At 42.0% G+C, this 13,649-nt stretch overlaps 1 protein-coding gene across 4 annotated transcripts in view; it reads right to left on the reverse strand.

Annotated features, from left to right (window-relative positions):
- The window catches only part of atr (ATR serine/threonine kinase), a 118,791-nt gene that overhangs the window by 104,615 nt on the left and 527 nt on the right, over window positions 1-13,649 (reverse strand). For 3 of the 4 annotated variants that reach the window (XM_068042581.1, XM_068042583.1, XM_068042584.1), the window contains exons 2-6: window positions 11,064-11,155; window positions 7,324-7,491; window positions 5,354-6,255; window positions 3,886-4,082; window positions 2,088-2,279 (exon numbers count right to left, since the gene is read on the reverse strand). In XM_068042581.1, the coding sequence (XP_067898682.1) occupies window positions 2,088-2,279; window positions 3,886-4,082; window positions 5,354-6,255; window positions 7,324-7,491; window positions 11,064-11,155 (1,551 nt within the window). Of the gene's footprint in view, window positions 1-2,087; window positions 2,280-3,885; window positions 4,083-5,353; window positions 6,256-7,323; window positions 7,492-11,063; window positions 11,156-12,898; window positions 13,073-13,649 lie in introns of all 4 variants that reach the window. The other variant, XM_068042582.1, reaches the window with a different exon arrangement.

The following is a 13,649-nucleotide window of genomic DNA, read 5'->3' on the forward strand; positions in this document are numbered from 1 at the left end:
CAGGATTAAGGAAACTCCCAAGGCTTTTTATACATATATAAAGAGCAAGAGGGTAACCAGGGAAAGGGTTGGCCCACTCAAGGACAGAGATGGGAATGTATGTGTGGAGCCAGAGGAAATGGGCGAGGTGCTAAATGAGTACTTTGCATCAGTATTCACCAAAGAGAAGGACTTGGTGGATGATGAGCCTAGGGAAGGGAGTGCAGATAGTCTCAGAAATCTCATTATCAATAAGGAGGTAGTGTTGGGTGTCTTGCAAAGCATTAAGGTAGATAAGTCCCCAGGCCTGATGGGATCTACCCCAGAATACTGAGGGAGGCAAGAGAAGAAATTGCTGGGGCCTTGACAGAAATCTTTGCATCCTCATTGGCTACAGGTGAGGTCCCAGAGGACTGGAGAATAGCCAATGTTGTTCCTTTGTTTAAGAAGGGTGGCAAGGATAATCCAGGAAATTATAGGCCGGTGAGCCTTAAATCAGTGATAGGGAAACTATTAGAGAGGATTATTCAGGACAGGATTTCCTCCCATTTGGAAACAAACAAACTTATTAGCGAGAGACAGCATGGTTTTGTGACGGGGAGGTCGTGTCTCACTAATTTGATTGAGTTTTTTGAGGAAGTGACGAAGATGACTGATGAAGGAAGGGCAGTGGATGTTATCTATATGGGACTTCAGCAAAGCCTTTGACTAGGTCCCGCATGGCAGACTGGTACAAAAGGTGAAGTCACACGGGATCAGAGGTGAGCCGGCAAGATGGATACGGAACTGGCTCGGTCATAGAAGACAGAGGGTATCAGTGGATGGGTGTTTTTCTGAATGGAGGGATGTAACTAGTGGTGTTCCGCAGGGATCAGTGCTGGGACCTTTGATGTTTGTAGTATATATAAATGGTTTGGAGGAAAATGTAGCTGGTCTGATTAGTAAGTTTGCCGACGACACAAAGGTTGGTGGAGTTGCGGATAATGATGAGGATTGTCAGAGGATACAGCAGGATATAGATTGGTTGGAGACTTGGGTGGAGAAATGGCAGATGGAGTTTAATCCGGACAAATGTGAGGTAATGCATTTTGGAAGGTCTAATGCAGGTGGGAGATATACAGTAAATGGCAGAACCCTTAGGAGTATTGACAGGCAGAGAGATCTGGGTGTACAGGTCCACAGGTCACTGAAAGTGGCAACGCAGGTGGATAAGGTAGTCAAGAAGGCATACGGCATGCTTGCCTTCATCGGTCGAGGCATAGAGTATAAAAATTGGCAAGTCATGTTGCAGCTGTACAGAACCTTAGTTAGGCCACACTTGGAATATTGCGTGCAATTCTGGTCGCCACACTACCAGAAAGACGTGGAGGCTTTGGAGAGGGTACAGAGGAGGTTTACCAGGATGTTGCCTGGTCTGGAGGGCATTAGCTATGAGCAGAGGTTGGAAAAACTCGGATTGTTTTCACTGGAACGACGGAGATGGAGGGGCGACATGATAGAGGTTTACAAAGTTATGAGCTGCATGGACAGAGTGGATAGTCAGAAGCTTTTTCCCAGGGTGGAAGAGTCAGTTACAAGGGGACATAGGTTTAAGGTGCGAGGGGCAAAATTTAGAGGGGATGTGCGAGGCAAGTTTTTTTACACAGAGGGTGGTGAGTGCCTGGAACTTGCTGCCAGGGGAGGTGGTAGAAGTAGATACAATAGCGACGTTTAAGAGACATCTTGACAAATACATGAATAGGAAGGGAATAGAGGGATATGGGCCCCGGAAGTGCAGAAGGTGTTAGTTTCGGCAGGCATCAAGATCGGCGCAGGCTTGGAGGGCCGAATGGCCTGTTCCTGTGCTGTACTGTTCTTTGTTCTTTGATGCTTATGCTTGCAAATGTGACTTAACACTGGTTCCCATTTCAGCACATAGGCATATGTATAAAGGGAGACCTTTGTGACAAATGACCTTAACAAAAACTGATGTTTGGAGAGTTTTTAGTTGAGTGATTTTCTTTGCACTATTACGCCCCCACCCCCACAATGTTCCAACTAGACAGCCAAAGTACAGAATGAAAACAACTGCGAGAAAGTATAAACATAAAATCATAAATACTTTGTACCTATCTGGAACTCCTTGGTCACAGAATGCTGTACACAGAGCTGCCAAACGAAATATAACTACAATACCCTCCAACACAGTAACAGCCTTCTCGTATGACTGAACCTTCTCCAGCAAACTGATCAGGAATGTCAGTCTCTCACACATAGCCCACCATAACTTGCTCTTGAATTTCATTTCCACTGGACCAAATCTACAAGAGATGAACATTGTGTTAAGAGATTTGCATGAAAAAAATGTGAAAAAAAGTTTTCAGAAAATTAGAAAATGTATTTATTGCTGTTTCTCTGTGAGTAATGTTGATTGGTGTGGGGGGCGGGGGGGTGCAGGGTTCAGAGTAAAGAGTTTATTGAGTAAAGAGTTAAATATGGGTCATACCTTCCAGTTTTGCCCCAGCTATTTTCTCTCCTAGCAAAACAACTCGGTGAATAACACCAATTACTACTCCAAGTACAGTCAACCCAGTAGCAACTGGGTTGCACACTTGTACAGTTTTGTTTCACTGCTCTATCACTGCAATATTTAAATGGAAACTCTACCTGCTGATTTCAGTCTCAGTTCCCACTGCTGATTTTAAAAGCTCCTTTCCTCATGTCTATCCTGGCTGCCTCAGATTTAAACAAAACAGTGGGAGCTTACACTCAAGCCAGCTGTCAGAGCTTAGATATCACCACTCTGGAGCAGCACTGAAAAAGCTGGCAGGAATTTGTTGGTTGATATCACAGAGAAAACATATGAATGAATGCCAGCCATCATGAAGGTGATCAATTTGGTTGATAAAAACTTTGGCTTAAGCAAGATGCTAAACTTAGCAAGAATTTAACCAAAATCTTTTTAAGTTGACTACTTCTGGGACCAGTACAGCATGTTATCGACTTTGAAAAGTTCTACCGTGCATACAGTACTAACAGTATCAGGTAGGAGAATCTATCTAGCCCATTAATTCACAGTGGTGCATTTCTCATATTGTTACATCACATTGAGTAGAAGCTTTTATTGTCTGAACATTGTTGCGATTTTGACCTTTTGTTTTGTATCCGCATTATTGATATTTTGGGTGGTTTTGTGCCTAGAATTGAGGTTGGGAGGTCTTCTCGTGAAGATTCACAAGAAGCACATTATCTTCATTTGGCAGCTTTCAAAATGAATGTTCATGGCAACAGAATACTTCCAACACAGCAGGAGGTCATCATCTGTCCTGCCCCAAGTACAATTAAAGGTAGCTGAATAACAACAACAGCTTCTACTTATAGAACGCCTTTGACATGGCAAAACATACCAAGGTGCTTCATGGGAGGAACTTACAAACAAAATTTGACAATGAGCCACATAACGAGACGTTCGGGCAGCTGACCAAACGTTTGGTCACAGATAGAAAGCTGGAAAGGTTTAGGAAGGGAATTCCAGTGCATTGGGTCTGGACAACTCAACGCACAGCCACCAATGGTGAAACAAAGATAACCGGGGATGCACAAGAAGCCAGAATTGGAAGAGCACAGAGATCCTGGAGTGTTGTGGGCCGCAGGAGGTAAAGTACACCACCATTATAACCCATGTAAGTTCCCTTATGACAAGTTTTAGATGTCAACTGTGATCTTTTCTCAAAAACAGGGCAACGGAGGGAAAAGAGCAAGTCAGCTCAAACACCTCTCATCGGTCAGTAATAACAGGAAAAGGTTGGATGGTAAATCTGATGTTCATTTTGGCAATTAAATGATTTGTGGGAGAGAAGACCTAAAGAAAATGGTTAACATTGAACAACTTTCAGAAGTATATAGTAAAACAAATGTAGCCCATACTCAGCTGGCGTGGCTGGTTTCTGCATGCTTTGTGCAGTACAACTCAGGCGTGGCCTTTTTTCTGGAACTTCATCATTGCTACTCCCTCCATCTGTTTCAGGAACTTGTGTCAATTCTGTCTGGGTACGATTACATATTTCCTGTATGACACTGATCCCTTCTGCTCTCATTGCTATATACAAGCAGTTTAACAAATACTGAAACACAATGCACCAAGATAATGAGTTACCATACATAATTATAAAGAGAACTGTATAAAAAGTAACATAACTGTACATATTACTGTAGCATTGTCTTACTGGTGACACCTCATTCAGCCTTTCCAAGTCTAATGGTGACATGACTTATGATTTTATTGTAGACAGGGACAAAATTAAAAGTGTGGCATTTACTTATTCCAGTGTAGTGCAATCAAAACAGCAGACTTTACACTCCTCTGGCATTATTTAACCAACAGAGAGTTTAGCCACAATTTGTCACTTGAACACAATCAAAAAGGCTGATTAACTGGTCATTCATCTCATTACTGCTTGTAAGATCTTGTCTATAATAATTCACTGCATGTGAGCTGCTTTGAGGTGTTTGACAAATGCGATAACGCATTATGTTTATGTAAGCTGGTTCAATTTTATAATTTGGTAAACAGCACTATGCTCCACTCTGTTTTTATTTGTATTTTCGGCATGTACCTGATGCTGGCAACACTACATTTACTGCCCATCCCGAGTTGCCCTGAGAAGGATGGTGGTGGGCCACCTTCTTGAATTGCTGTAGTATTTGTGCTAATGGTCCTTAAAGCACAGTGTTAGATTGGTCAATTGCTCCAACAGAAAATTTAAAGACACCATCAGCAATAATTAAAATCAACATCCTGAGGAGCACCTATGTGTAACTGCAACATTTTGTGCAAAACACAGACCTGAATTTATATAGCACTTTGTCACTTCTCAGAAATCTTTCAAAGCACTTAACATATAATGAATTGTTTTAAATCTTATGTATGCAAACCAGGGTGGTGAGAGAAAGCTAGGATTGGTTCATGGAATGAAATCTGCCAAGACAGAGATGAGCACAAATGGGTCTAATGGCCTTCACTCATGATCAATGCAAACATAAGGTGCAGCTTGCACAAAGAAAGATCCCACAAACACCAATGAGATAATGGACTAACTTATCTATTTTGGTACAGTGGGTAGAAGAAGCTGGCAGCACAACAGAATAATTCCCTGGTCTTCCTTGTGCCAAGAGATCATTTACTTTCACTTGAACCATCAGAAGCTGCCAGGACATCTGCTTAACATCTGATCGGCAAGGCAGTACCACCAACAATGCTGCACTGTACTGCCTAAATGTTACTGATTACAGAAAGCCATTGACAAAGACATGGCAATAAACTATCTTTACCAGAATAAAATACATGATTGGAAACAGCAAGAGGATGCAAGCATTAACAAAAAAAAAAATTTACCTCCTGCTTGGGTTGAGTTCCTATCATTTCAGTTAAAGCTGTGCAAATTAAATGTTTGCGGTGTTTCTGTATTGGCACTGCACACACAAGTCCTGATGGGGCAAAATTCAAAAAGTGCTGGACTATTTGACATAGAGCTGATCTCAATTTATCAGAATCAATGCGTTTCAATAGTCCATCGCCCATAAAGGTACTTAGTTTATCCATCAACATATTAAGGTAAACTGGTTCTATTGCAAACATGTTTGTGCGATGTTCAGCAGTGACAGGAAAAAGTGCTTTGACCAAATAAGCATATGGCTCCTCATATAATTCCAATTCTGCTCTGTCAGCCTCTTTAAACAGTTTCAAGAGGCCAATAAAATTTGTAAAGAATGTATTTGCCAATTCTTCTGGTGGTGGTCCTCCAAGGTTTGTCAACTGTGTTAACAAGGCCAAGGCAATACTCTTAATCTTGGGACTACCATGTTCTAAAAGAGAGCAGCCTATTTCCCATAAGATGAGTTGTTGCCTCCTGCAAAACACACTTGAGAGGATTGAAGAAAGTACTCTCAGTAAAATAACCTCCAATAATTCTACTTGTAACATAGAGGTCAGTTGAAGAGGTGCAGGGGTTAAATATCCTGCATTTTCTCTCTTAGTCACAACAAAACGATTAACTATGAACGGCCACAAGAATGAATCCTGCTTAATGTGCATCATCAGGTTCTTCTCCCTCAGATAGATTAGATCCTGAAAGAGGCCAAACAGTTCCTTGGTTTGTATTCCAAATATAAAGGGATTCTTGCTCCTAAACAGCCAAAGCAAAGAAAGTATAATCTTTGCAATACAGTCATGAAGCGCCTGACAGTTTTGGGCTGCAGCAATCCGAAGAAGCCTGGTTATAATCCAGTTACTGAAACCTATAGTAAAACAGAAATAGGCATACTCAGATCAAAAATTGCAAGCAGGGAAAACATCAGTTCCTACTTATTAGAGATCTACAGATTTAGTCCAGATTCAAACTGCAGCCAGGGTATCAGTGCATCTACCCGAATTCAACAGCTGTTAGGCTATTAGAAACAAATATACTGGATAGACTTAAATGAATATAATTGCAAAAAGAGTAAAATAAAACAAAAATATATAATTTAGCAATTTACCTTATACTCTACAATCATTTTTCTTAGGGTGGTGCAGCACATTGGTGCTCCACTGAGTGCTGACAGTGTCACAAAGGAGCAAGTTGCCAAAGGATATTCAAGTCATTTATAGTCACTGAACTAAGACCACTAGCACCCAGCCTGAGAATAATTAATTCAGCACAGACAGGGATTGAGCTTGATTCGAGTAACATTTTATTAATCATTACAATTAACTGAATTCAGATTAAAAGTCCATTTCTCAAGTATATAAAACGAATGTAATGATATAGAGAAGTCTCACCATCATCTTGCAATGGTTAAAATAATATTTCAAAAACACCAGCTCCTTAAAGAAAGAGATCTATAAGGATGCACTCTCAACACAGTTCTAATAAACAAGAGAATGCATCCTTATTGAAAACTCATTCTAAAAGTGCACATTCCATTTACTAAACACCGGAAAAAAAATTGGGTACGGCACATAACAGGCTACTGATTCACCATCACCCTTTTTGGGACAAAGATCAATTTTAGCCCCATATGTCAAAACAAAGCAATGCTCCAAGAAACTAACTACTGGCAAATTATCATTGATCACTTTTTTTTTGTTTTAGGTGCAGTACTCAAAGTCATGGTTGAAATACACCATTTTAAATTACATTTGCATCGAGGATGAATGACTTGTTTTGTTGTCTGAAGCATTTCAATACAATTATTGCAAAAATTAAATGTAAAACTTATGAGCCACAATACTGCAAGATTAACGGCCAAGATTGATCTGTAATACCAATGGTTAAAATATCAACAGACTACAGCTATGATTCTGTCACTTCCATATGAACTCACCAATACAACTGCATTCATCGCCACTACTGAGCCGCTGGATTTCTTTAGTTGGCTTTCGTGGAGTGCTCACAAACATAAGAGGAAAGGACTTCATAATGTGTTGAATAAAATCCAGCAACATCACACATGTTGGTTGAGAGTCAGTCTTCTTTGAAAGCTCCAAAGCAACTGAAATTTGAACTGAAAAGGTTAATTTTAAAGGAAAAAGACTTGCATTTTTCACAACCAACAGATATCCCAAAGCACTTTACAGCCAATGAAGAACTTTTGAAGTGTAGTCACTGTTGTAATATAGGATGCATGGCAGCCAAATTGCGCACAGCAAACTCCCACAAACAGCAATTTGATAATGACCAGATAGTCTGTTTCTGTGATGTTGACCGAGGGATAAATATTGGCCATGACACTGAGGATAACTCTCCTGCTCTTCCTCAAAATAGTGTTATTGGAACCTCTTACATTTACCTGAGCAGGTAGATGGAACCTTGGTTTAATGTCTTATCTGAAATACAGCACCTCTGACAGTGCAGTGCTTCCTCAGTACTGCACTGGAGTGTTAGCCTTGATTTTTGTGCTCAAGTCCAGGAGCGGAACTTGAACCCAGAACCTTGTGACTCAGAGATGAGAGTGCTACCAAATGAAACAGGACTAATGCATTTTATGCATTGCCTAATGGTTAATTGAGTCTAGGTAGCTGCTTTCTATCATAATATAACTATTGCAGGATGAGTGGGGCAAAATCTGGGGAAATAATTTTGTCAGCAGTTGCCATTACAGTTGATAGCCAGGATGCTTCATGCAGTTAGTCAGATCTTCACTGTTTCCAGCATAATTGTTTCAATCATCAGAATTTAGCAATGAAACAGCCCACAAACAAGGAACAGAGCTTCATCTGCAATTCTAAATTGATATTTTTAACTGTTTTTGGAAGGATGAACAAGGTTGAGCAAATCTACAGTTATGCTTGTAGCATGACAATTTTCAAAATTCATAACAAGTCCTATTTTCAGCAATGGCACAAATTCAAACAATAAATTGGACTTAACAACACTTGCACTGATCCCTTGCTTGCACACTCTAGGGAAGTCGAGATTTAGAATTTGCCATGCGGAGAAGTCGCACAATGACCCATTTACTGATGCTGTCAGATCCCTTGTTAACCAATATCTCTACTTTTAACTGATATCTGCATAATACTTCATACATTTCATTCCTCAAACATGAAGGCATGCAGGGCTCCACCAGTGCACTTTGAACTAAATGCAAGGTGCAGGACAGCAATCGAGGTTTAACTCTCCATTTTTTGGGTAACATAGAAATTTACAGCATGGAAGGAGGCCATTCAGCCCATCTTGTCCGTACCAGCCGACAAATAGCCATTCAGCCTAACCCCACTTTTCAGCTCTTGGTCCTGTAGCCTTGTAGATTACAGCACTTCAACTGCATACCCAAGTACTTTTTGAATGTTATGAGGGTTTCTGCCTCTTCCACCCTTTCAGGCAGTAAGTTCCAGATCTCCACCAACTCTGGGTGAAAAAACTTCTCCTCCAAATCCCCTCTAAACCTCTTACATTTTACCCTAAATCTATTCCCCTTGGTTATGGACCCCTCAACCATGGGGAATTGAGCCTTCCTATCCACTCTATCTAGGCTCCTCATAATTTTATACACTTCAATTGGGTCTCCCCTCTGCTTCCACTGCTCCAAAGAAAACAACCCTAGCCTATCAAATCTTTCTTCATAACTAAAATTGTCCAGTCCAGGCAACACCCTCGTAAATCTCCTGTGTATCCCCTCTAGTACAATCACATCTTTCCTATGGTGCGGTGACCAGAACTACATTCAGTACTCCAGCTGTGACTTAATTAGTGTTTTATACATTTGCAGAATAACGTCCCAGCTCTTATATTCTATGCCTTGGCTAATAAAGGCAAATATTCCATATGTCTTCTTGATCATCTTACCTACCTGTCCAGCCACCTTCTGTAGTCACGTGCTCCAAAATTCCTCTGTTCCTCTACACATCTCAGTATCCTACCATTTATTGTTTATTCCCTTGCCTTGTTAGCCTTCCCCTGTCTTCAGAATTTTTTCCAATGATTTTGCCACCAAGTTAGGTTGACTGGCCTGTAATTACCTGGGCTCCACTCTCGTGAGAGATTCTGTAACTCCTCAGACTTAAACTGAGCTAAGGACATACAACCCTCTATGGTAGGGTTGTCCAACCTTTTCGGTCGGAGGGCCGCATTACGATTTTTGCTCAGCCCAGGGGGCCGGTGAGCAAATTTCAAAGATAAAGGCATTAAAAATTTATCTTACTAATAAAAACAATAATAAATGTGCATTTTTGTGAAGAGGTTTTAAATGAGAAGACTAATTTATTGACTTACTTTCTTGACACTATATTGAAAACTGATTTAGGGACATACCTCGCATTGTTTGTGCTTGCTTATGTAGCCAATCCCTGCCCGCACCCTTGACGTAATGATGCAGAGTATTCTGGACAGATGTCCATCTTTCAAGAGAGACCTTGATCTCTCTCCCCCCCCTCTCCCCGCGCTCTGTGAGTGTGTGTCTCGATCTCTCTCCCCATCCCCACCCTTCCCCTCTAGAACTAGGGGACACAGATTGAAAGTTTTGTGCAAAAGATGCAGGGGGAATATGAGGAAGCACTTTGTTTTTTACACAGCGGGTGGTAATGACCTGGAACTCACTGCCCACAAGGGTGGTGGAAGCGGAGACGATCAATAACATCAAGAGGAAGCTGGATGGCCACCTGAGAGAAACAAACTTGCAGAGCTACGGGGATCAAGCCAGGGAGTGGGACTGACTGCAAAGCTCTGTGGAGAGCCAGCATGAGCTTGATAGACAGAATAGCCTCCTTCTCTGCAATAAGTAAATGACTCTTTGACTCTCTCTTCCCCCCCGTGTCTGTCTCTATATCTCCCTCTCCCCCTTCTCTCTGTCTCCTTCTTCCCCCTCCATCTGTCCCTCTCCACCCACCCTCTCTCTGTATCTCTCCTGCCCCTCTCTCTACCCGTGTCTCCAGTGTTCCCCACTCCATGTTGCCTGCTCTCTGTCCCCCTGTCTCTCTGTCCGCCCCACCCCGTCTCTCTCCATGCATCTCTGTCCACCACCCCCCCCTCTCTGTCTCTCCCCCTTTATCTCTTATACAATTGCAGATGTTGCTCAGCAGATGGTTGCTCAGTTCTTTTTAAAAACATCGCACTGTCAGTTTCACAGGTGACAGCTACTAACGTTGGGAACAGCCATTTCTCAACAGACCCGGAGTTTTCTGGCGGGTTTTTAAAAAAAATAAAAGTGAGAACCCGCTGGAAACCAGAGTCTGTTGGGAATCCGCTGTTCCCGACATCAGCAACTGTCAGCTGTGAAACTGACAGCGGGATGTTTTAAAAAATACCATTCTGTAAGAAGATGCAAAAGGAAAATTTCTCATCTCCGGTCAGGGTGAAGATGAGGAATGGCCCCGGGCACAGTTTACACCCACGGGCCGGATGGAAACGTTTAGCAGGCCAGATCCTGGCCTGCGGGCCGTATGATGGACAATCCTGCTCGATAGTAATAGTTTTTAAACAAAGTATTGTCTGTAGAATTTAGAGATAAAGGTATTTACTAATGTAAGAAGTTGCTAGAGTAAGTTCCTCCTTTAAATACAAAGCTAATTACCAATACTTAACATTGTACCATATCTATAAGCATTAAGACGTCGGTGTACTTACCAACATCCACATCTGTCAGCATTTTGTCAACAAACTGACAAAGAATTTGCCTTGGTTTCTGCACCACTGCATTGTAATCTTCTGGACTGGCACTGTTTGGAAAAGGAGAAAAAAGTTACAACATTTTATTGCCTGCTTTTCTAAAGTCGGTTGTAAATTCAAGTACTTGCCTGCCATTTAATATCACTGCAACTCCCCAGTAAAGAATTGTTTGCACACTGGGATACTTCAATTCATAAGAAGTATAACCTCTCCCATGCCCTCTCCAGCTACAACTCTTAACAAGTGTGAGAACCTCACAAACATCATTAGAACTATCTCTACTCCTCTCCCCCCTCCTCTTGTCCAAACCAAACCAAACCTCGCACCCCCACCCCACCACCTCCCCCACCCCAGTTCACGCTTACCCAAGACCTGATCCTTTATTTTTCCAAGTTTCTCTCCCATATGCACCTCCCCTCCTCCCGCCCATAATGGCCTCTCCGAGCAGATCTTGTCCATTTCCTGCTCCCTCGACCACATTCATAGTGAACTGTTGACCATCCAGCTCTCCTTCCTGGTCCCTATGCTTCCTGATGTAAATAGTTCCTTTTTGTTCAGCCACTGTCCCTTTCACTCTCAAAATCAGCATTACCATCCTGTCTTCCTCAATGTCTCTGTCCATACAAACTACTACTCCATCTCCCACCTTTCTTCTCCAATATCCTTGAACATGAAATCCGTATCCATCTCTTCTTCAATTTCAGGTTACCATCTCTACCATAGCATCAAAATGACTCAAAACATAGTCACAAGTGACATTCACTGTTCTGTGACCATGGTACATTATCTCTTCACATCCTCGTCAACCCTTCTGCAACTTTTGATACAATCTGATTATCTTCCTACAGTGCCTTTCTGTCCAGTTCAGTGGGACTACCTTTATTTGGTCCCGCACTTACCATGCCAGCTTAGCTCAATGCAAAGCACTCATACTTATAAGTCATGAGGCGATGGGTTCATGACCTACTCTAGAAACGTGGACACATAACCTATGTCCACACATCACTGCAGTATTAAAGGAGCACTGCACTGTTAGACATGCCATCTTTCAGATGAGGCATTAAATCGAAGTCATATCTCCCTGTTCAGGTGAACATAGAAGATTCCATGGCACTACTCAAAGAACAGCAGGGGAGTTTTCCCAGTGAGCTGGTCCTCAAAGAACTTCACTAAAAGCATTTTATCTGGTCAATTGTTTCATTGCTGTTTGAGGGATTTTGCTATGTGCGAATTGGCTGTCATATTGAATACATTATGTTACTATAACTACAACAGTGACTATAACTCAAAAGTATTTAATTGACTGTGAAGCATTATGGAATGTCCTGAGGATGTGAAAGGCGATATATAAATGCAAGTTCTTTCTTTCCTCTTCCCGATCCTAAAGCAACCAAGGCATCTCAAGAAATGGCTTCCATTCAAACCCCTCCATCATCTTCTTAGGAATCACCCCGCATCTATCTGACGCCCTTTGTGGCATCATCCAAAGACAAGGGGCAACTTCAAAATATACACTGACGGTACAATGTTCAATCGCTCCACCACCTCTTGATCCCTCCACTGCCAGACTGCTTGTCCAATATCCAGTATTAGATGAGCTGCAATTTCTTCCAATTAAATATTGGAAAGGTCAAAACTATTTTCTTCAGCACGCTGCTGCAATCTTCACCTCCCCATCACAACTCTCGCCACTACCTCAAACTAAATCAGACTATTGTTAACCTAAGCATCATATTTGATCCCAATCAGGCTTTCCAACCTCATACCGTCGCTATCACAAGACCATCTTTCACCTCTGTCATGTTGTTCTCCACTTCATCTGCCACTGAAAGCCTCATAGGTGCCCTTGTCAATTTCAGACAAATCTATTCCAATGTTCTCCAGACTTGCTTCTGCATCCTATACCTCATCGGGTCCCGCTTGCCCATCACTGCTGTCCTTTCTGCCCGACATCAACTCCCAATCCTCTAAGGAGGAGGAAGAAAAACTTGCATTTCACAATCTCAGAATGTCACAAATCACTTTACAGCTGATGAAGTACATTTGAAGTTGTAGCCAATTTGCACACAGCAATATCTCGCACACAGCGATGTGATAATGACCAGATCATTCGTTTTGTGATGTTGCTCAAGGAAATATTGGCCATATTGGCCATACACCGGGGAGAACTCCCATGCTCTTCTTCAAAAGAGTGCCAAGGGATCTTTTGCGTACAATTAAAAGAACAGATGGGGCCTCAGTTTAATGTCTCATCTGAAAGACAGTACTTCCGACAGTGCAGCACTCCCTCAGCTTAGATTTTGTGCTAATGTCCTGGAGCAGGTCTTGACACAGTTGTGGACGTGCTATCACTGACCCACGACTAATACGGAGACTTGACACACAACCACCATGATCTAAACAACAGAAACACCTATGGTGGACCTGACTTTCAGCACTCCCAGCGGCATCTTGTCTCTCAGGCCATTGCTTTAACTCGTTTGAGAAATAGGATATGTTACACTGGAACGAACAAGAGCCGAGAGCCCTGCTGCGATAAAACAA

This window comes from Heterodontus francisci, chromosome 11 (assembly GCF_036365525.1).
Source record: "Heterodontus francisci isolate sHetFra1 chromosome 11, sHetFra1.hap1, whole genome shotgun sequence".
In the NCBI taxonomy this organism is placed as follows: Eukaryota; Metazoa; Chordata; class Chondrichthyes; order Heterodontiformes; family Heterodontidae; genus Heterodontus; species Heterodontus francisci.